The 25,128-nt window shown below is 35.7% G+C and overlaps 1 protein-coding gene across 9 annotated transcripts in view; it reads right to left on the reverse strand.

The window, feature by feature from the left end:
- The window catches only part of THSD7A (thrombospondin type 1 domain containing 7A), a 272,803-nt gene that overhangs the window by 180,163 nt on the left and 67,512 nt on the right, over positions 1–25,128 (reverse strand). For 6 of the 9 annotated variants that reach the window (XM_040695466.2, XM_040695469.2, XM_040695468.2 and 3 more), the window contains exon 1: positions 20,900–21,298. In XM_040695466.2, coding sequence (XP_040551400.1) covers positions 20,900–21,077 — 178 coding nt within the window. In that variant the 5' untranslated portion in view covers positions 21,078–21,298. Of the gene's footprint in view, positions 1–20,899; positions 21,410–25,128 lie in introns of those variants that run through there. The other 3 variants (XM_015281884.4, XM_025147356.3, XM_046938330.1) reach the window with 1 other exon arrangement.

Genomic DNA, 25,128 nt, shown 5'->3' on the forward strand with positions numbered 1-25,128 from the left:
GGTCAGTTCTGGTGGCTCTGCTTTCACAACAGAGTACGATGCATGAAAAGCAATAGAACATTAAATGAATATGATTACTATCCTACATTTGCCACAGAAAAAAAAAACTCCATAATTATTTTGGCTTCATAAGGAGAGCTTTTTGTAGTTTATTTTGAAAAACAAATAATTACTTCTACATGTGCAACTTTGCAAATAAAAGCAAGTTCTATGCTTTACAAAAATGTCACAACACACTGTGCTTTTATTTAGCATACAAGGTTGCAAACAGGTCATGAAAATTACACATTAAAAAAAAAAAAATGATACTTAGATCCCTCTCATGTTTTCAAGCAAATCATAACCTAATTTTCAGACAATCCACTCTGCCAGCAAATCTGAAAGCAAATGCCTGAGCATTTATAGACAAAATCTATATAGTCTACTCAGGAATTTGCAGAGTAACATCTGGTGTTACATCCAATCAGGAAAGACAGGCAATACCATATGGCGTATTTTTTTTTTAATACCGTTCAAAACATTGAATATCCAGAATACCATACTTAAGGAGGTAGAAGAAGAGGGATGAAATCCATCCTTCACTAATAATTGGTCTAAATTATTTATTCCTAGCATAACCTCTCACCAGTAGCATTATGGTATAACAATCCTATTTGATAGTTACGTTTCAGTAAAGCGAAATGATTTACAATTGTTAAGTCCTTGTTTAGAGAAGATGGACCAAAAGGACAGAAATAGAAGCTTACACTTCATGTAAACTCAGTATTTTATATTTAAGATCATGTTTTTCAAAACCCCTGAAATACTATTTTATTTTGATTCACTTTGATAATGTTATTTCTGCACAACAGATATGAATCACAAATTGAAAGTTACACTTCGAAGCACAGAGAGTCAGCCAACATCCTTCTCTGGGATGAAAACAGCAGTAGAAACTTTGAAGAAAGCTAGACTACACCAAAACATACAAACTTTGACAGCAGAACTCTTTTTTTTCTTTCCAAAACACTCAGAATCAATGACGATGAAATTGAGACCCATGCTTGAAAAAACACAGCAGCATTAAAGAGGAAACACAGGAAAAAAATACAGGTTTGATCAGCAATAGAGTTTTTACAGTGCAACAGTTTTTATCAATTACTTAGTAAAATTTTTCACAGAAAAGCACAAAATGCAAGCAGATTTCTAAAATCTGCACTAAGAAAGGTTACTCTACAGTTTAAAAGAAGAAGCTAGCAGTGTCTGACAGATAGACATTTAGAGAGAGCATTATTTTACCTCTGAATTCTGAGATGCAGTTATAACAACCTGTCACCAAATCAGCTGAATAAATGGCAGAGTACTCTGACACAAAGAGAGCACTGTATGAAAACAACATGCTGATAAAGTGCCATTAGTAGTACTGCAAGTTTCACTTAAAACCAGGCCAAAGACTTTTTCAAGAAAGGTACTGTACTGACAGCCTTAACATATGTACTTCTCCAACAACAACCAACAGCCAAAGTCTTCTGCGGTTAACAACTTGGTATATATGAATAAAGGATTTTTTAAATATATCTGTGACATTGTCAAAAATACTTCAAGACTATTTTTATGCACTTTGTTTGAGACATGAGACATGAGACATGAAACAGCAACAAAGTGACTACACAATATCTAAGTTGAAAAGCCATATGAAACAATTACCATATTTAATACACTAAAAAGAAAAAAAGAGTATATAATTTATTTTCTTGTTCTTAGGCGCTAAGCTTTCCTTTTGTAACTTCGGATTTATTACTAATTATTTGAGCATCCCTTAAATGTTGCACAAGGTTATGACAGCGCTAGTTGTACTTCACAGCAGTTTTTACTGCGCCAGAGTGTTCTATCTTGCAACTGCAACAAACAGAGCAGAATCCATCTGTCCCACTGTTATTCCATAGCTAAGAATGAAATGGATAAATTCCAAACTTTCAGCTTGAATTTAGTGATTAAAGATTGAGTCTAGAGCCATCTGTTAAATTACAATAATCTGTTAGAATGTCAGAAATCCTGACAGTGAGAAACAGACAGCGAAGATCTTCCAGCAATGAAAACTGTATTAAATAATTCTAAAGTATCATAATGACATAAGTACTTCCAAGAGACTACTTTTATTTAATCACCAAAGAAGTATTAAGAGTATTCTAAAACATAAGTACCAGACTACACTGTTGAAGTCCATTTTCACAAATACGTCAGTACTAAATAAACTATTGTACTTTGTAAACTAAGAATCTCTTAATTGCACTGGCCTAAGTAGAAATACTGTGTCTATGTCCAAGTGGGTCATCTAGTATCTTGTAAGCAACGTACAGAATATTTTATTAGCTACTTTGAATGGCAGTGAAACTGGAGCATTCACCTCACAGTTTGTGTTACTCAATACTCACTGTGGTACAAACACCACCTAACTTTTCATGTTGTACTGAAAAACTAAAGAGGGACATTTACAGAACAAGTTTAAAATTGAACAAAAACAAGAAAAAATATATTAAAAAACCTCTTAATTATTCACAAAAAGTCATTGTACATGCATGGTCTTTAAAAATGGTATTGTTTTTATGCTGGTAGGAAGATTTTATTTATCTTTGCCAATTCCCAAAATTAGTGCGCTATTATCAATGCAGATAAAAGAAGAAGCTTGTAATCTACTAAATTGCCTCTGTCCTTGAGTGGCTACAATGAAGTAAATTTCAGTTTGAAAGCTTTTCCATTAAAGAAGTATTAAAACAATAAATTCTTGTTTTGAAATTTTTCCTGAGACCGGTTATTTTTAAACACATGACATTCTCCACTTCAAAAATGAAACAGCAATAAAAAGTTCTCTCTAGATATAAAATCACAGTCAACAGTAGATGCACAAAAGTCAGGCAGGCCAAAGTATTTCAAAATGGAAGGTATTCTAACTGAAAAATGTCTTGGCGATTTATTTTGCAAAACTAAGGAGTAAACTCCTTTTCGCCTGTACTGTGAAGAAAATTAAAATTATTTTTTTCAGCACAGAGGTGGTAGGAACCACATGAGTAAGCATTGTTTTCATTACTTCTTTTCTGTAGAAGACAATAGTCTTGAGAGATGGAAAAAGGAGACAGAAGGAGGTTAGGCACTTAAAACTGCACAACTCCTATATAAAATCTTGAACCATCAGCCAAAGTACAGCAACTATAGGAAGTAACAACAAATCTATGTTAAAAACTCCCTGATGGTGCAATGAAATAGTTAACAAATAAAATAGCCTGCAATCCAAATGAAAACAAATATCTAAACTAATTCAGAATGTGTTTCTGTACATTTATATTTCTCAAGGATAAAGGAATAATCTTTTCCAAAAACTCTCCCAGAACAAGAGGATGCAATGTGCCATTAAGCTACATTTCATCTTCTGCTTCTCTTTCTTTTAATTCAGGGGATTAGCTGCTGTTCCTCAACTGAGGCAGAAAGGCTAATGCAGCTATTGCACAAAATTCTCTTGAAAAAGAAATAAAATCAAGACAATAATTTTAAACTTTTTTCCTTTTTTGAAGTAGTTTTTAGCATAGCAGTTAAATCACAGACAATGGCCACAGTATTTTCTAAATCATTTTCTTAGAATATGTATAGTATAAATGAAAGCATGTAAGACAAACTCCTCAAACTAAAACTGAAAAGAAAATGAAAGTTCATGAGCTTCCAGAAAGGTGCTCTACAGAACACTCTTGCAGATAAAGGTAATGCCAATAACACAAGGAGGAATAAAACTTTAAGGAGGTTTCCACAGTGGGAAAAGTTGCGTCATTATATACTAAATTATATACTATACTTATCTATATTAAAGTTTAAATGATACACCAAAGAAGATCTCAATGTATTGAGATCTGCCAAAGATTAATGAAGTGATACTACAAAATACATGTTGAAGAAAAATGAAATAAGACAAAACTTCAAAACTTTTGCATAAAATATGAATTCGAATGGGGAAGAAAAAAAAAAAAAAAGCAAACCACATTTGAAGACTTCCCAAAGAAAGTATTTCTCCCTTTCCATTCAATTTATAGTAAACTGCATATATATGTATATATTTAAATAAAAAACATTCATTTTCAATTTAAAATAAAAAAATAGCAGTTAAATCTCTTCTCTGTAAATGCCTAAATAGCACAATCAGGGAAAACACAGCTTGCTTATTATCTTAAATTCTGGAACACAATGATCAGATGTTGAGCAGTCACTAAAGTGTTAGCCTGAGTCATGCCATTAAAGTCACAAGTAAAATTTTATTTTCTCAATTAAAAAAAATCCCACAGAAATGCATTATTATCGTGATCTTCATAATAAGAGGGAACATATTCACACCAAATTTGCCGTTTCTTTTGATCAAAATCAAAAGGGAAGACTCACAGAGTTATTAAATGAAATGAAAGCAGGAAAAAAAATCAAAGTTCTTGTGCTTAAAGATTGCATAGACGTGTGTCACGTTTTGCTTATTCAGATTACACTAAAAGGTCTTCACCTTCTTACAAAGTGGGGAAAAAGATATTGCCTCTTAATGTCATATATTTGATGATATCATGAGCACTACATGTGACAAGGTGGCTTGCAGCCTGGGAAGTAGAGCATAGAAAACCACTTTCAGCTTTATCAATTTCCTAATCTGGCATTCCAGGTCATCTGCAAGACCGCAGGCTCTACGGAATCAGTAAATGTCTTCTGAAGAACCAAATGTCTCTATGGAAATTCAAATCAAGTTTTGCATCACTTTCATGATGTGACCGACGTTCAAAGTCTGTAACTTAAAAATTTAGAATACCATTACCAAAATGGTTCAGGCTTTGTTCCGTAATTTCAGTTTACCTTTGATAAAAAATCTCAGATGTTGGCAGTACAAGGGAAAAAACAATTCTCTTATTCTTCTCTTGGAAATGGCATTAATACAAGATGACCAAAAGGTGAACCACTATTTTTTGTTGCAAGAAGGGACCTATGGCTTCTTCTCCAGAATTCTGAGCAGTTATTGAATGGGCAGTTATGACCCAGGTCACAGGGACAAACATCTCAATACTGCATCCATTAACCTACTGAGATAGAAAATGGATAGGATATGAAAAAGCTAACACACATCAGATGAGAAATTGTGGTAATTACAAACATATAATTTCCACTAAAAGAAAAAAAAAAAATCAGAGATTATACATTGGTTTTCATGACTTCAAATCTTATATACAAAAACTGAATTTTAAAGAGCTAGTCTGAATGTTTCATTTCTCATCTAAATATACTTCTTCACAACTCCATTGAATGATTTGCACTGCACCTACCATTTAAAATATGTAAGACAATAGTCTGCATCACAACAAACTTACACTATATCACTGTGACCACTTCCAAGGAGTAAAGGTCCTCCATTCCAATAGTAATAGAAAATCTTCAGTTGGAAGAGACCCAAAGATCTTCAAGTACAACTCCTGTCTCCACACAGTAGCATCCAAAATTCAATCCCTGTGTCTGAGAGCACTATCCAAGCGTTTCCTGAACTCTTACAGGATTGTTGCCATGATCACTGCCCTGGGGAGCATGGTCCGGCGTCTGACTACTCACAGTGAAGTGCCTAATGTAGTTCTGTACTTTTTTTTTTCCTTTCTCCTCCCTCCAATAGTTTTCCCATGAAAAATCCCCACTTCCTTATATTATGTCACTTTAGTGAAGGGGTGATTAGCAGTCAACTCTGTAATTGGGAAGTACATGTATCTGGGTAACGATCACATCTCAGAAGAAAGTAATTCTCAACCTGAAGTTAGAATATAAGTCACATTAAAGCAACTAGGGGAACCATTATGTAAATGGCAGATACTGTGTTGTCTGGCACAACACTAATAGGTTGATTTATCAAGAAAGATTAGAGTTCACTAAGCACAGTTCAGCTAAGTGATAGCTGAGGGGCATGACAGCTGACAAATACACTTCTTGAGGAATATAGTCATGAAGGGAAGAAGAGGATTACAGAAAAAGGCAAGTCAGCTATAAAACAGTGCAACATGCAGACAGTAGTGTAGTCCTTCAGTTACAATGACAGAAACCCTACTGTTTAAAATATTTACAATAAAAGTAAAGCAATGCTTCGGAAAGACACGACAGATTGAGAAGAAAAAAAGGGGAGAAAGGGTAATTATTCAGCCTCATTAAATTTTTCATCAGAAGCAGCAAACTATCATAGTTTGAACATTTCCTTTTTCATTAGAGAGCTTTTTAATATTGACATCCAACCAATTATGTTCAAACTAATTCCCAGAATACTGTGAAGATGTAGCTACTTTCAGAAGTTTTTCCAGATTAATGAACTGCATTATTTTTTCATTAGAAGCTGCAATGTGCTCTGAGACATACAGAGAGGGGAACAGAAAACACCCTGAATAGAACGTATTCTCCAAAAAGCCCTTGGCTTTCTTAATGAGTTTCTTTCTTCAGGGAGCCTTCTTCATCTTTACTTTAAAAATTCAAAACCAAAAGCCACACTACTACTTCAAATGGATTCTGTGCTTATGACCTACTACAGCAAATTGGATGATTTCTGTGTCTATTAGCTCCAGACACAGGTAAAGCATTAGAACACAAATGTGTTGGTTTTTTTTTTGTTGTTGTTGTTTTTTGTTTTTTTTTTTAATTGCCATTCTATCTTTGATATTCTATGCTCCAATTTAAGCTGTGTTAGCTCTGAAGGTTAAACAAGTTCTCCAGCATTCTAAAAAATTAATAAACCCAAGTCAATGATAACTTTAAAAATATATATATTTACTCTGAAAAGGCAAATTAACAGAAAGGTAACTTTTTGATTCATTACAAAGAAAGAAGGACATCTTTGTTTTATAGCTTCTTAATATATTTGGTCTTTCCGAAGTATGTATCCTCTCAAGCAGTAACAGTTACATAAAAGGCAGAGAACATCCCCTCTTGAACTGAAAAGAAACTGCAACACTGAATTGCTTTAGCAAATAACATAGGCATCCCAGAAATGAAAACTTTTTTTTTAAACTCTTCCTTTTAATAGCTTATCTTTGATTTAAGTTGCACCTTTTTTCATCTGAATTTGTCCTTACATTCATATTTTATTTAATGAATGCCTGCCTCTAGGAGTGCTTCTAATTGCTCTAAGGGGATTATATAGAGACTGGATTCCATTCATAGTAACCATAGTGTGATAATAGTAAGCTTTGTAGATAATAACATATTTATTTGCTGAGAACACAATATATTTTGAAAGATATGAGTGCATATGGAAGACTGCCTTTAGTTTAGATAAGCAGGATGTGGTTCAAATAAATTGACATAGAACCTTTGCCAGTGAAACAGACTTCAGTAACAAGTTACCTATCAACTTCCTTAACAACAGCTCACACCCAAACAAGTGTTTACATATGAGCAGTAACAGCATTTAATTTACTTACAGAGACACACATTCAGCTTCATCTGTTCTATTTTAATACTAAAGATTTCTCACCAGTATGAAAATATCTACTATGCATGTATTTTTTAATGACAGTGATGAATACACTTTGAAATCAACAGATCTGGTCATTTATAAGATAGGTCTTTCCTGTTTGTACTGTAGTATTTTTTAGAATTGTTATTTCGTGCCCCATTATGTGCAAGGCTTCTGAATAAATAAATAATAACAAAAAAACAAGAATAACAACAAAAAATAGCTACAAAACAACAACAGCACTAAGTTCTGAAAAATCTACTTCTGGGTCCAAAAGGTAATATCCTTACTACCCAACTTTAGCTGTAGTTTATGAATCCCTCCACAGGGGCCTTAACTTTTGTGTTAAGAGAGAAACTATTCAGTACGCTGTTGAAGAGAAATTTAATATTTTCAAGGGAAGATATATAACACCCTCAGAGCAAAAATGTAAATTTCCTTTACAGAAAGGACAAGAAAAGAAATGATGATAACTTTTCTTACATCCACATAGCAAAATCATGAATTTAGAGTTATTTCCATCATATTTAATTGGTAAGACAAAATAGTGTGTTATAAAAGTGGAACCAAGACTCAGCTATAATCTGTACTTACATAAACCCAGTAGAACGCAATATCACTAGTAAATATTTTAAGCCACATCTAGAAATACATCATAGTAGCTGCTGATACACTTTTCAGAGTTTCAGAGAAACCACTTTCATGCAGCACAGCCCATAGACTTCTCCTTTCAGCTCACTACAAAGACACAGGATACAAAATAACCTGAAATTCTCAGTTTTATGGTTCAGGTGCCCAAGGTGTTCATGCTCATAAATCAAGTTGAAAAATGAAGACCCACAAGCCATTCATCCATGTCAAGTTAAAGACTACAAATCTTCCTTGTATGCTCAGCTGCTTTATCACTCCCCTTTTTCCTCTTCTTATAATCTCTTGCATGGCATCATGCATATCTTACAGGAACAAGCTGGTGTTTCCAATGATACTGTCTATAAAGCAATGTTGACTGTGACTTTCATTTAGGGTTACAAAAAAGATGTGGTTACATTGACAACTTTCAACTCTTCCTGTAAGTTATAGCGAGCAGTAGCAAAGCTGGAATTTAATAAAACAAGTTAGTAGTATATTAACATTATGTTTCTGTTATTAGATGAGAATACAGATTCGAGATGTGCTGCAGTTAGACTGCGAAGACCTAAATAACTCATTATGTGTATTTTATGGTAGTGCCATTGGATCCATACAATAATCATCAGTAACTGTTTCAGACTATCACACACATACCTACACATGCAAGTGTGAGCACATATATATGTATTATTGGAAACGCCATGAGAAAATAGATTAAAACAGGTTCACTAGAAAAAAAAAGACATTTTATAACTAACATAGGTTATATTTCTTCTCTCAGCATCTTGAGTTTCTTAACCTCATAATTTTTGCATTAGATAGCAAGTAGCTGCTTGGTCTTGCTATTCATGTTTGCGCTCTTCACTCACATAACTTCTTCATTTTTCCCAAACATCCTGTTCTCTTCCATTTCATCCGTTTTCACTTGCACATGGCATGTACTGTACATGTGCTAAGACGATGATATCTTGAGAACCGTACAGTAACAATAGCAAAACACACAACCCCCTTTAGAATAATCAAACACAATCATATTAAGCTCAAACAAGAGTTTTACTGCATAGACCGAAAAAAAGGATGACTGGCAAATCTGCCAATGAGGAAATGATAAGTAATATTTAAACACAATTCTATTTCTATGAATGTTTTCTACTGAAAATATCTCTCTCCCAGCAAGGCTCATTGAAACTGTTAGGCAGACAAAACTGCATCCAAGATTTTTCATAACATTGTTCTCCCCTGAAAACAATTTTCTCCTCTGTTATCTTCTAGTATGACATCTTGGGTATCAGCTATTCAATATACTTTTGTCAATTGAAGTTATTTGAATGTTCTATTACAATGTTAATAATTTATCTTTGTATCTTTGTAAACAGCCTCTTTAACAAGTCTTAATTATGTAATTTTGTATAAAGCTGTCGTACATAGTAACACCAACAATTGAGGAGAATTCAATTGTGCTAGGCACTGTACAAACACAAAAAGTCATTATAAAACAATCTCTCTCTGTTCTGTTCTTTATTTCTCTAATGGCTTAGTGGTAAAATAGCTATTCCCCAACACACATAGGGAAAGTTATATTATAGCTCAGTAATATAAACATTTAATTTTGCATGATACAGGAAGTAGAAAGTAGTAATATCTCATTAAGAAATTTCTCATTGGCTTAGCAGATGTCATCAATCTTTTAAAATGTTGAAGTATGCCTCATTACATTAGAAACCATTTCCAATTAATATCACTTAAAAAAAAAAAATGTGCAGTATAAAGAACATACGCAAAAGTTATTATCTCCTTCAAAACACCTACGGAAGACTCTTATCAGTATTTGGATTTGAAAGCTGGCTGTTTCCAGGAGCACCATTCTCCACTTGGACAAATCAGTAAGGGCTGCGCCTAAGTACCAAAATGCACAGTGATAACTGATGCTGAGAGCCCACTGGTGGCTACAGTGAATGTCTGCTAGATTTTGTGTGAAATGCCAGGCACTGATACATTTAAAGCTGTTTAGTATCCATACGAAAGTGGTAAATAAAGGACCTTCTAGGGTAGTTTATGATAGTGGTAACAGAATAGCTCACATTAGCTTTTATTTGACTTGTATTCAGTTCAATGTACTAACTGAGACAAGTTAAAATCTTATTAAGTAAGATGCCTTGGCTTTTCTCACAAGGAAACTCGGTTCAAAACAACAACAACAAGGAAAGCTTATACTAATTAATAAGATTTTTCAAGGTTTCAGGATATTTCACTTTTCTAATTCTTCCATTCTTTTTGTAACTCTATATTTTTACCGCCTCACTAGACAGAAATAGATTTAAAAAAAATCCATAAATAAAATCCCAAGTCAATACTGCTGTTCTTTCAACTTTAGCCTATGCCATTCCAATGCCTCCTCTGAGTCTCCACACAAAACAACTGGATCTTCAAATTCTGACAGTCTGAATTCAAACAGACCTTTACCGACTGAAGTAACCCATAATTTATTTTCTTTTCTCCACCTTCACAAGTGTAAGGAAGAGAAAAAAGGTAGAGAAACAAATATTCTGACAAAACAGAAATCCAGAAAAGGACCTCCCATAGCCTGGGAGTGGAAGGCCTCTGTCTCCCAAGGCCTAGAGGTCTTCTTTGTGAACAGAAAACATATAATGGAGGAAAACAAAAGGAAACAAAAACAACAGACATAATGAAGAAAGTTGTGAATACAGTAAATGACTTCCAATAAACGTATTACCTGTACACTAGATATTCTCAGCTACAGTACTTAATTGAATACACAGTTTAATTTATGCCATGAGAAATGTTACATCGGAATATAAATTACTACTTGTCTTTGAGAATATTAACCTTCATGTCATGTGAATTGTGCTTTCTGTTAAATCTGGACTTACAATGTTAAAAGATAAATGCTTCTGGCATCAGAACAAATGAGTGGATAAAAACTACAAAAAAGAACACATTGAGAGGAGTTGGGAACTGTAAAGCTAAATTCTTGTCTGTAAGATATTAAAAAGTAGAATTAACACAACGCTGGAGGGGTCAGCCTAAGACAAAAATATATATATAGTTCATGAGGCTTCACTTATTCCAGCGTCCTCATATGCTGAGGGATTCAGCATATCCAGTTAGTATAAGCACTCCAGAGTACCTAATAAAAACATTCCATTCTCAGCTCAAACATCTTCAGCTGCCAGTACAACATGACCCACTACCATTATGTACTTTCCTGGCCGCTTCAAAATGCCGTCCTACAACTGAAATCAACCATTAGCTCGGAGTATATGACTTACATAAACAATAGGATTACAGCATCAATCATGATTTTTCTATAACCCTATTTCAGATATGGCAAACTAACAGCATAAGAAAATAATAATGCAGGGTATTTTTTTTTTTTTACCCAGACATATATTTACCCTGATTTTGGTAAATGAAGACAAATTACTAAAAATATTTTAAAATATTCTTAAAGCATGCTTTTTCATGAGTTCTCTGACAAATGTTTCATTGTGAGTCTGCACTGAAAACCTTTCACATTGTTCAGACTTATTACTGGTATTGCATAATTTGTTGAATAAAAAATTTGAAGGAATACTTTATAAATGAAGGCATAAACAATAGATGATGAACATGTTTAATCAAAGTGAATATTTTCTTATTCAGGTCATAGACAGTCAACCACCCGCTCACCACTTGACCAAATAAAAGTAAGATTTAACTGGGAGATGGACAGTAAACATTGTGGTCACTTAGCTGCACATTACAAAACAAAATAAAAGTGACAAATTTAATCCTAATTAATATGAATTTATACAGACATATATAACCAACACTTAACCACATCCAGTCTTGGAGGATCATTTATATTTAAGTCAATTTTGCATACTTGTCACTTTGTGTTTAAACAAATTTTGTTCTTTAAAAAGCAGATAATTACCCATCCCTGGAGATGTTCAAGGCCAGGCTGGATGGGACCCTGGGCAGCCTGATCTAGTAGGTGGCAACCCTGCTCACAGCAGGGGATTGGAGCTAGAAGACCTTTGAAGACCCTTCCAACCCAAGCCATTCTATGTCTCTCCAAAGCAGAACTTTTATAAAAGCGGCACCTATATTATTCTGTAATCAAAAACAAGAATCAACAAGATAAAATCTTCAAATCACATTTTACATTGATATTTTAAAAATCCTGACTCTCTTTTCATCCTCATGGATGTGTAGGCACCAGATCAAGTTCATAATACATTAACTAGAGCTCTATTTTTCATTGAATAGGTCCTCATTGCCTTCTTTCATCCTTAAAAGGACACCATGTGAATTCCTTTTCTGTCAGTCAGGACTCAAGTTAAAGCATCTTTTCTCATTCACTATTTCCCTGAGACTCCACATCTAATCTGCCTCTTCAGATAACTTCTTTGTAATCTCTTTAAAATCAAGAGTTTTCTACTTACTGACATAAGCTTATCCGTCTCTCTCATCTCAAGTTGCAATTACTGCAAAATTCTTTACTCTGGTCTTGAACTTAAAAAAAAAAAAAAAAAAAAGCCACAGTGCAAAAACAGACGGGGATATTTTGTGCTACATGATGGATGAGTATTGGCAAACAGGTTGGCATAACCATCGAAAAGTAAGCACTTTAACCAGAGAGATATTAGATAGTTCATTTCTCTCCCTCCTCCTTTGTGATCATGCCTGTCTGCATGCATTTAGGTACATTTTGAAATGCCAGCTAGACTGAACACCTAGGAAGTACTTCTGCCTACTCTCAGGCATTAACTTGATCTAGGAACACTCAGGCAAAAGCACATACAATCATAGGAACATAAGGAAAATAAATTAAGGATTTTTATTCAGTGAAGTTCACGTATATTAGCAACCAAAGATATTAGACGAGGAACTTTCCTCCCTCCAATTTAACTTCTGGCACTTAAGTCATTTTAAAACAGAGCTTGCCTTGGAACATATAACGTTATAAAGTCTGCAACATTATAAAGCATGCAACTGCATAGATGTGTTTGTTCTATCTTTGGGAAGTATAATGCCAAGAGGTTACAAATCAAAGGGGTTTTGAGACCTGACTTTTTAATCAAGCAGTGAAGGAGCATGATGTGGTCTTAAGATCAGTGACATCTTGAAAAAACAACAAATTGTTCTTAGGGTCTTCAGGTGAAGTAAGATGCTTTTGCACAGTTCTCTTCACAAGAGGATGGAGCCCAAAGGAGTCCAAGTAGAGATGTTACTGCTTGAAAAAGCTCAGGAAGAGCTTAAGGAGAGCCCTTAGCCTGCAGGACTTATAACAACCTTCTAGCCCCACTAGAAGCCACTTGACTCATTGATTGGACAACACTGGGCCTCAAATCTCCCATGAGAACTTATGATATCCAGTATGTTTCCTACACCCAAATTACCTCCTTGCATCTGAATTTCCATTGCCTCCCACTTTGAGCAAGTTATTACCTAAGGATCTGTTCTTACATAGAATCATAGAATTTCCCAGGTTGGAAAAGACCTTAAAGATCATCAGGTCCAACCACAACCTAACCATACTATCCTAACAACCTTCTGCTAAATCGATTATAGATTTATAAGTGTTCTCTGGATTGAGACTTTTTAGAATGAAAGGCAAAAAGGCACTGTTATTCACTAAAAGTATATTTAAAATTTTACCTTAGTTTGTTAAAGAGAAATGGGAAACAGCCAGAAGCAATTATTATGCAGTATACTAAGTCTTTATGATCACACAACTGCTGACAGACCAAATAATTCAGCAGAGTTATACTGACTTATGCTACCGGGAACTTGATCAATAGTGTTTAAAAAGTCAGTGATGGCAAAGGTATTACCTACTGGATTTTATGACTTATTTTATTCAAGAAATATCAACTCAATGCTGCATCTTCCACTTGAAGTGAATAACATGCGTTACTTCCTTCAAACTGTCAAAAGAAGCAATTTTACAATGTGATCGAACCTTGCTGATTTTGTGCAGCTCTTCAGTAATTATATTAGCACCTGTAGGCAGGGAACACACCCAGCGGTGACAGCACATCACAGATCACAGCAGCAGCTGATTTAACAAAAATAAATGAAGCACAGGGTAGAAATAAAGAATTCTGATGTAGTTGAAAATGCTCATGCTTAGTCAGTTGCATGTAAAAAATGTATATGCATGGTCTGCATCATGAAATAAAAAACAAGAAAAATATGCAATCTTGTTTTCAAAGAGTGACAACTATGGTAATTTTTATTTTGGAATAATTAGTTCTCATTTCATTGTTCCAAAAGTAATGTCTCCTATTTATTTTCACAAAAACTACAATAGGCACAAAGAGCACGATAGCATTATTTGAGAGAGCAAATTCTCAGCTACAGAACATTAGTTTTTCAACATTATCACCACCACTAGCTGTGTATTTACAACAGCATTAAACAAGAACCTGTATGTCATGCTCATAAAAATCTGCATCAGTGGAGGTGACCCACTGTTTCACAGCTGCTATGACGGCATCATTGCTAAGAAAATGTTGCCCACGCAGTCCATCTTTCATCAGCTCAAGCTTCAAAGTCAGAAGGTGCCAAATACAAATCATACATTGGATTCCAAAGGACAGCCCAGCCAAGATTGGCAACATGCTCCAGTCTTCCAATTGGTATGGTGCCTGGCATTGTTGGGTTGCAAGAGAAAGGCTTTCTTTTTTCTAACCTGGCACTGGAAGTTCAAGACTTCTGTTCAGTCAGCACTGCTACATAGAGGTCAGAGTTGATGGTTTGTCGAGATCCCAGGAAATCCAGAAGGATCACCCTTTCCTATCCCAAAAGTCAGTGTACACCAATTTACCCACTGAGGACAGCATCTTAAACTTTTTAATCAATGAGGAATTCACATTCTTGCCACTCGATGGACCATCATTTTTACTCCAGCTCAGCATGGTGACACAACGTCACATGTTCACAGGACCCACCTGCTGCAAAATTTATGATACTCCAACGTTGCCACCATCCTTTCCAATGCACTGAAACAGATATCCAGATCCACAGACAGTTCTCTAGTTGTAATCCACCAATTTGCACAAACAAACAGACCAAGTCATTCTTCATTTTGTGGTGCGACTGGTGTGCATGGCCATCTGGAACGTGTCGCTGTCACCACCCATCACCTCACTGAGCTCACATCTACTGTTCAGTCTCCGCAAACATTCAGCAAGCATTGATGAATGTCACTGGGTGCCATTTTTTGTTCACAGAGTAATACAATTCCATACCTTTGCTTCATACATACTTCCATGTCAGCACCATTTTGTCAGACTGTCCCTCTGCTGCTGTCTGTCACACAGCAACAACATGTAATGGAAGGCTCAGCCTCTACTGCCATACCACCAACATCCACTTCTAACACTGCTGGCCAGCATAATAAAACAGGAGGCATTACTTTTCAACTAGCCCTTGTGTATAGATAGATCAAAATTATATTCTATGGCAGACAGTATAAACAAGAATATTATAAGTTCTTGAATATGAAAATAACAAAATGAAAATGGATGATACAAATTAATAGAAGTTAACACAGTACTTTTTACTCAATTAGGGTACAGACACATGTACTTTTTATAATGCATAGAGTGTTCTTCAAAGCTTTTTAACAGTTAAGGTAGAATAAGAATTTGATTTGAAATATTTCTGGAACCCATAGAAGTCCAACACAGCAATGAACCTGAACTAAGGAACTAATTACAAATCATTCAGCTCTGAGAGGTGCACAACACCTCAGGTCATCCCATGCAAGCAAGGGTTCCAAATGATCTAGAGAAAGAATCTTTATTTTGAAATAGATCATTAGATTATTATTATTATTATTATTAACACATAGATCACAAATGATCAAGTGTTCTTGGCCCACAACAAATAGTTAAAATAAAAAACGTTTATGTTTTTTTTTTTATGTTTTACCATAACATTCTTAATCTTTCATGCCTCATGAAATTTCCCACCATGCTTACAGTTTTTCTACATTTGATTTGTATGCAAAGTTTTGCAATATCCACAAATGTCTGAATTATTCAGATACTCTTTTAACATTTGTATTTCTTTGTTAAAACTTTGTGAGCTATTGTTACCCTGAAGATGAAGACAGAGGTAATTCAAAACATGATGCATAGGAACATCTTAGATCCCTCCCACAAGTGCACTCTCACTTTTATTGTTGTTTTCCTACATTTGCACACCATATTTTTCAAGAAATCCAGACAGCCTCAGTTCACATAAGCATTAATAAACAGCTCAATGTCCTGGCTAATAAATATTTTTCAACTTCATAACTCCAGTGTTCAGTGATGTGAGTCTACCTCACATCAAGGAAATCACCACATCTCAATACAGTAAATTCTGTTCAATGACTATTTAAGAACTGCTATTCTCTACCTCAAATCATCAAGCAGACAGACACAGCAGCTCAGCTCTGGGATCCAGCTGCTTCTTCATTTTGCTGTACAGAGCCAGATATTCTGAACTGTTGAAAACTTTGCTTTGGTTTATTTTAATGAAACCAGATGGTTTTGCCCAGTGACAAGGAAAATGAAGCCAGTTGTGCATTTCTATCTGAAGAAAATGCACAGCATGGAATGTGAACATTTGGTAAGAAACCTGAAGTTTAAAGACTAGCAAGAGTGATCAGCTATATCCATCTAAATGTCATGCAGTACACTGCAGGTCCACTAACACAGCATACCTCCAGCATAAATACACAAAAGCAAATACTCATTCTCACTACTCAAGCATTAGAGAATTTATTCAATTCAGTTTCAGTTGGAAAAGTAGAAATGATAGTGATGGCGCCCATACTGTGAAATGGTGGAGACTGGACGGGACTTCTGGAAATAATTTGGTCTAACTGCTCTCCTCAAAGCAGTTTGCTTACACATTGTCCATGCTGAACTGAAGATAAGTAAACCATAAAAGTGTTAACCTGAACTTTACAACATCCCTTGGAATTTTATAGTAGTAGATAGAAGAATAGTAGTAGATTGTATACTCCTCAGGGGTTATGACTAAGTTCCAAAGTGCAGAGAACAGCCCCACAACTCACGCCCAACCCTAAAATCCAGTATCAGGAATCTATATCAGCTATCATAATTGCTATTTTATAGGAGAAGGAATCCTCAACTCAAACCTCATGACATCTGTAGATTATTTTCTGAGGCATTCTTAATGGAACACACGGTAATAAGCTAGTATAGAAGTCATGGAGTAGCATATACTAGGACACTATTTCAAAAAAAACTTCAGAAACAGAACACAGATACATGCAAGTCAGTTCCAAAAGCTCGTGTCAAACCGAATTTAGTAACAAAATCAGCATGTTTTTCAATAAATGGACATACTTCCCAGAATCATAAGGGTTGGAAGGGAGCTCTGGAGATCATCTAGTCCAACTACCTGCTAAAGCAGGTTTCCTATAGTAGGCAGCAGAGGAAAGCCTTCAGGTGGGTTCTGAATATCTCCAGAGAAGACCTCACAACCTCACTGGGCAGCCCTTTCCAGTGCTCTGTCACCCTCAAAGTAAGTAAGTTTCTCCTCATGTTTGTATGGGACTTCCAGTGTTCCAGTTTGTGCCCATTTCTCCTTGTTCTGTTACTGGGAACCACTAAAAGGTGCCTGGCTTCATCCACTTGGCTCCCACCCATTAGATATTTATAAGCATTGATTAGGTCCCCTCTCAGTCTTCTCTTCTCCAGGCTGAACAGTTTCAGGTCTCTTAGCCATTCCTCAGAAGGGGGATGCTCCAAATCCCTTATCTCTGTGGCTTTCTGCTGGACTTTCCCTAGATGGTCCCTGTCTTTCTTGAACTCAGGAGCCCAGAAATGCACACAGTACTCAGTACTTCACTAATAACACGTGCCAAAAGACATACACACACATATATAAATCAAGCTGATTTACTAGACACAACCTCAGCCACACATTTCTGTGACTTATGTTGCATTCACAGAAAGAAAAATTAATATTGTCTCAGATGGATCAGATCACTACCGCTCAATTCAGTTTTATATAATCTCCTCTAATACTTCAGCTGAAATTTCAACACTTTGTGCTAGATATCCCTTCAGATCACTGATGAACTGTTGTCCCAGTTCTATTTCTAAAACCTCCCCACAAAGACGAGGGTAGAAAAAAGAATCAGTAATATCCAACTAAATATCCTTACTATACCAACTATACCATAAGGATATGACATCCACTGCTATCAAAACCACAAACATTTCATAAACCACTTGAAGACAACCAGTAGATTATAGCCGTATCTGTGTGATGAAAGAAAAACACTGGCTGAAAGCAGTTAGCATATGAGGATTGCTGATCACTGTCTGGGATCTTGGCACCCTCTTTCTCCTGCAAAGAGGAGAGGGGAATGAGAGAGTGATCAGAGACCAAGACAGTAACAAACAACTTTACCAGGCAGAAAAGATATTTAATCAATAATTCTAGATGCGTGGCAATGACTAGTTCTCCCCAGGAGAAACACAGATAACCCCTAAAAGCAACCAGGTTATAATCAAGTGAAGTGGTATATTGCTCCATTATAAACAAAAGCTTATCATATGACACAAGGAAGTCCAAATCCTTCCTACAGGCTATTTTGTTTCCTCTCTTATTCCTGATCAAGCATAAGACTAATTTAATAAAATACAGGAAATTGAAAAGCAATACATTGTGTTCAAGAGTCCATTTTTGAGCAAAGATAACCTATATCCATCAGACAAAGCTACCTGTAAGAACGCCCTCAGTGTAAATGAGAAGTACACAATAAACGTAAAGGTATTTTTCTCTCTTTTTTTTTTTTTTTTGACACAAAGGAATAGCTAAGAAAATGAGTGCAAAGACTTAATTAGGCTTCTAATGAACAACCTTATTCACTCTATCTTGTCATTCACTGTTAGAAAATAACCACTTTGTTTTTCATCACATTATTGTCAAATCACTGAGGTTACGATATTAAGAGTTACACAGTGAGTATGCTTATACTATTCCTTATTGTGGGTTAAACAGCGCAGAGAGAGGTCACAGAAAGGAATGCTTAAAAGGACAAACTAGCTGTTCACTAGACAGCGTAATTATATCATATCTCTTCTAAACAAAAGTTTTTAAGAAGGGAAAAAACTTGGAGGAAACAAAAACAACCCAGTTTTCTTTTGATTTCACTGACTTCAGAGCACATGTGCTATAGGCAAAGTAAACAGAGCAACTCCATAGTAGTTTTGGAGCTCATTTTCATAAGTTCTGGTTAACTATAGTTATTATACTCAGTCTATGTTACTGTTAACATCTTTAAATACAATCTATTAAATGGAGACAATAAAATGCTAGAGTTTATTCTCCAAATACCTAGCAACTTGCTTTAATGCAAAATGCTACCATTATTATGTTTTTCTATACACTTCCGCATCTCTCTTTTTAAGTGCATATCAAGTATTTAAAAATCTGTAATGGAAACAAACTGTGTTTGGAATTTTTCAAGGGTTCAAGAAGAAGGAAAAAAAAAGGACATCAGTATCATTGTGCTACTCAACTTTCAGAAGGAAGTGAAAGTTGCAAAGTATTCTCCCTTCCTCAAATTTCTCTTTCTAGCGTTATTGGAAAGCCTGTCTTCGTGTTTAAATGAATTCCCTTTTAATCCTTTGCTTGAGCTGCTGTATGGATAGAGCCTCTTAAAAAATTCAGGATATTGCTGCGATTGTGAATTGATCTGTTTTCGTGGCAGAAGGCTCCATCCAGGAAAGAGACCATCTTCTCGAAGTTGTTTTTCAAAGAAATGATTAATTTGCACTCTCTTACTATCTTATTATTAATTAATAGGAAAGCAAATTTTAAACAAATGTCTGCTTTTGGGATTGGCTTATTGCTGTCAATGTACAGAGAAAAAAACAACTGCCAAACCAATGTGAAATACTAACCAGCTTGAATTTTTTTCATTTCCTAAAGGAATCTTACATAGGAACTAACACAATATTAGGGAACTAAAATGCACATATTCCTCCATGTTAAGATTCTGCATTACTTTAATACACTAATAGACACAAGATAGATCCCATTAATTTTTAAAGCAAAGTTAAGGTTGAAACAGTGTTACAACTGCAATCTTTAAAACATACATGTAATTCATTAGCACCCAAGTAAAGGAAATTATCAATCTAGCATTGTGCTGAATCCACATAGTCTGTTTGCCTTTGGCTCTTTGGTTATGAGATCTGGCATCAGTTGGATTATTTCACCTAATCCATCATTAGCTTTCACGTGTCCTATATACTGTGCAACAAACCTAAATTTAACAAACCCAACTCCCCGTCAATTACCACACTGAATATATTACACGTCAGCACACAGCATAAAGATCAGACACGCTATGTTACATCCTTCTTTGTGAAATGCCAATATTTTTAGAGCACTGTTAACACTGTTGACTCCAACTGTAATAAATGGTCCTTTCCATTGTGAGCAGGCACTAGAGCCCTGACCTTTGCTATTTACATACAACACAGATCTACTAAATAAAATCAAAAACCTCAACAGACCCAGAAAACACTTAGCAGTGTTGTAAGAGTGGGTTTTTTAAATTGTCATATTTGCTTGGCTGGTGGAACCCTAGTAAGCGACCCAGTTTGTTTTCCTAGAATCCTGCACATAAACATTACTAACACATTTAACTTTCTCTCTCCGCATACACAAAGCGCACAAAAAGGTTACTGCTTACAACAGAAACTAAATATGCTGCTACTATGTTTGTACAGCATCCTTACTTACCGGTCTTCCAGAGATAGACGGACGAAGTTTGGAATTCGCTCTGTGCCCGAGCGCCCCAGTTCCCCAGCAGCAGGACCACCAGCACTCCCACGCAGCGGGCTGGCGAGGTGGAGAGCCCTGGCCCACGGGGGAAAGCAGTGCTCCCCTCGCTCAGCCCCATGCCTCCAGCAGCCCGCATCCAAAGCCCACAGCCCGACTGTGAAACCTTCTCCGGATAATATTCCCCTTCTTCAAAATTTCTTTGCAGGGAGAAGCGGACTGGAAGCCTCACTCTTGCTTTTGTGCATGTCAGTTGCAAAGAAAAAACTGTTTAACACTCGGGAACAATAGAGTCTTTGCTTGCTCTCGCTACAGCGGCTGCTGCTAGTATGGTTGCTGCTCCACGCTCTTCCATTCAGCGGTTAGTAGCAGTTTTCCATCAGCTAAAAGAGAGACAGCTGTCCGCAGGGGGCTCCAGCTGACTGAGCAGGTTATCTTGCGCTGGGAGGCGGCAGCAGTCATTTACACCAGCTGGAGAGAGTGAGACAGAGAGAAACAGGGATGAGGAGGAACACAAATAACCCGGCACTGTAATCTCAACACAGAGAGTGACTGCAAAAGCCTGGCTTCCCAGGCATCTCTCCCTGGAATAGCCCAAATGACACGCGCTAAGAAGAAAAGAAATCATCATCAGACGTGCTTCAGAAACACAAGTCGTGCAACCAGAACAGATAGACCTGGAGCAATATTACATTAATTAGGAAAGCATTGCACACTTGTCCTGAAAGCAACATACATGCTGCGTTAACCATTTTGTAAACAACAAAAAATAAGTGGTTACTCATGCGTTAAATAGACATTTAAGTCCCCACAGAGGGAAATGAAAGGAATTATAAAACAAAAGAACAGCCCACAACTTTATTTGCATATTTGTCAAATCTGTTTCAGGTAATAACATGCACCTCTCTAGTGTGTGTGGATGTGTAAGCACATCATCTCTGTGGTAGATGAGGTCTGCATGTAACATATAATGCAAAATAACATCCTTTCCTATCCAGTAAATATGTACACATATATACATGCATAAATGTCAACTGTGTAATTTAAAGTAATTTGAAGATCAAGTTATCAATCATTTTTAAAACACACACCGAGTTTTACATATGAAAGTATTCAGGATACATTAGGCTGTCATGATGATGCAAAAACGTGGAGAGAGACAAAGCTTTTAAAATAGGCATTCTTATCTCTCTCACCCATTGCCCAGTGAACAGATGCAGTAACAAGCCTAAAGATCAGGTTTCAGACATCTATAAACTGCAAAGCAAATGAGAATTTTTCAAGGAAACTGTTACCATATCCAAAAAGTTCCATTCAAAATGCAAGCAGCCACAAAAACACGCTGCAGGAGCACATGATCCAGAGTTTTAAAAGGATGGAGCTATTGTTGTTTAAAGAAGAAACCTTCAGTGAACCTCTCTTGGGATGCCTGTCATTTTGCACAACCTTCTCAGACTCAGCCTTTTCACATGCATTTGATTAAAATCAGCCATGATCAAATAATTCCCAAGACTTTGCCTGTTTAAATATTCTGACATCAGAGCAAATTAGCAATGTTGAAGGTTGCAAATTCGTCTTTGTTTACTTTCCACTCTGTTACGCCTCTAAGAGGGAATTAAAGGCTCAGGGAGCTCTAGCACTGTGAGGCTGTGATTAAGAGAGATAAGCAAGTGTGGATTACTGTTCCTCAGCTGTTGAAAAACAGGCAACAATCAGGAGATTATAGGTTGATAAGGGATACATAGAAAGCCATGATCTTAACAAATTTATAGCATCCTGATGCAGAACTTGCAACCTCAGCTAAAGCACTTCTGGAAATAGATTTTAATTGCTCCTGCTACATCATACTGTGTTCAGTTTAGGAAGCATGGAGAACCCTTCATCCTGTGTTTTGTTAAGCTAGATGGAATACTGTCAAAACAGTGTCCTCTGAGTTTATAGAATTATAGCAATTCCACAGGTAAATGCAAGGTTAAGTTATTCACATGCACATTGTTTTTCATGCCACATTGAAAGTATTCAAATACTCAAACTAATGAAGATAAGCCAAACTTCATAATTTCTGAAAAAATATGACAACAAATTTAAGGGCTTAAAAAAGTTTTATGACAACCAGAAAATCTATGGCAACTTTATTGATTTGTATAGTTATAGTAAAGTATATGTTACTTATACACTCCTTTGAAAAATTAACATTAAAAGATATATTCTATGGGGTGACTAGGGGCATAGGCACCATATTCAGAGTTATTAACAGCAATTAATTCTACCTAGAATTTTTATGAATGTCTAAAGAAAACCTCTGAAAATATTTCGTACATGAGTCAGATTGTCTGGAAACATCATCAGGAAACAGATCATCCATATAGTTGGCACAATGAATCAAAGTGGTTTTTGACAGAACAAAGCAGTGTCATGCAATACACATGGTGTACACACATGGGTGAATACACATACACAAACATTCAAACATTTTCTTGTATTTATGCAACAAAAGCACATACTTTTAAATTTTTGATAAATTAAAGATTATGAAAACTCATTTGCACACTACTTTTTATGGCAGTACTGTTTTTTTTCTGACAAAGATCAATAAAGTACAGAAAACTAGTTTTATCTTCATTGGTAACAAGCTATGATGCACTTAAAACTGTTCAGAAATATGTCAGAGAGAAAGAAAGGAGGCAAAGCTGGGAATATTATGTAGATGTAATTGTTTGCCTAGAAAAGCAGTAAGGATTTTTAAAGAGCTGTCTTTGGTGAACACTGAACTCAGAGCTATGTCATGTTTGCAGCCCGAACACTCATGTTTTAATCAGAGCAGGAAAACACAAGCAAGAGTAGGCAAATGCCTGCAGACACCTTAACCTATCTGCAGAAATTAGGCCTCAGACACAGGAGACTATATATACAGATTGTAAGCTTCAAATGTACTAGCGTGAGAGAGTTGCTGGCAGCCTTTTCCATGTCAGTGTGCCCAACTTATTCTGACGTATTTGCTATAGTGGGCAGGGGTCTTCCACCAGTGCAACCACAATTTCCAGACCACAATAACAACCCATATTCTAATTATGACCTAATGATCATAAATAATCAATTATTTGCAGTTTATAGACATTCCCAAATACAAATTTATATACTGCAGAAAAGAAACCTCTGACAAAGCAGAGAAATAAGCTACAATCAACATTAATCTCTGTATCAGTAACATAACATTGTCAGTGCTGTACCTTAGAGCATCAACAAATGAATCTCAGTAGACTTGTATTCACATACATTTATTTATTTGAGGCACTGAAACCATGTGGAGTCAGTAAACTGCTCTCGTAAGTGAATGACAAATTAGCACTTTTTTGTTTTCTAGGGGAAAATGATTGATCTCAAAGACACTCATGAAAACAAGGTAGAGGTAGTCATAAAATGTTAGAATTATTTTGTTCTTGTTTTCTAGCATTAAACCGTTAGCAGATGAAAAAACCCACAAATGCACCATATATTTAGTGAAAAGAGAAATGAGACCAAAATACCAATTGTATAGACATGGTGTATGAAAAGTTGCCTGTCAAACAGAATCTCCCTACTAGTAGTATCATATTCCTGTACTAAGAGGCAGTTTCATTTCATAAACCTGTCACTGTTTGCAAAATGCCATGATTCAGAGCTTCAAAATCATCTTATGTTCTGTGCTGAAGACATTGTATTTCTAAACATAATAAAATTAAAAAGCATAAAAAGACCACAACATACATATGGCATATCAGCCTCTAGACTCAGCAATACTTAATAAGATGCATGCCCAGCATCTCTTTTGTCCACCTTTAACTTTGTAGGCCACGCATAAGCCAGCAACTTCAGTAAAGCTTCAGTCTGTTCTTCTAGATGTATAGAAGATATTTTACAAACTGTTCCATTTTCCTTTCTAAATTGTCTGTGCTGTGTGACTACTCAAATATCAGAAAATTCAACTAGATTCTAAAGAATGAAAATTGTTTCATTTCCTATGTAGGATATTTAAACTCCTCCTAATCTGAACTTTGATTATTGAAATTTGTATCAAGGAAGACCTTCTCCCTTCACATAGCTATGAAAAGAACAAGTGTTGCCAAAGACAAGTAAGTTGACTACCTCTCTTGAAAGAAGGGTTAGAATAATAGAATATCTTGTGTTGGAAGGGACACATAAGGATGATC

The sequence above is a fragment of the Gallus gallus genome, chromosome 2, assembly GCF_016699485.2.
Source record: "Gallus gallus isolate bGalGal1 chromosome 2, bGalGal1.mat.broiler.GRCg7b, whole genome shotgun sequence".
Lineage (NCBI taxonomy): Eukaryota > Metazoa > Chordata > Aves > Galliformes > Phasianidae > Gallus > Gallus gallus.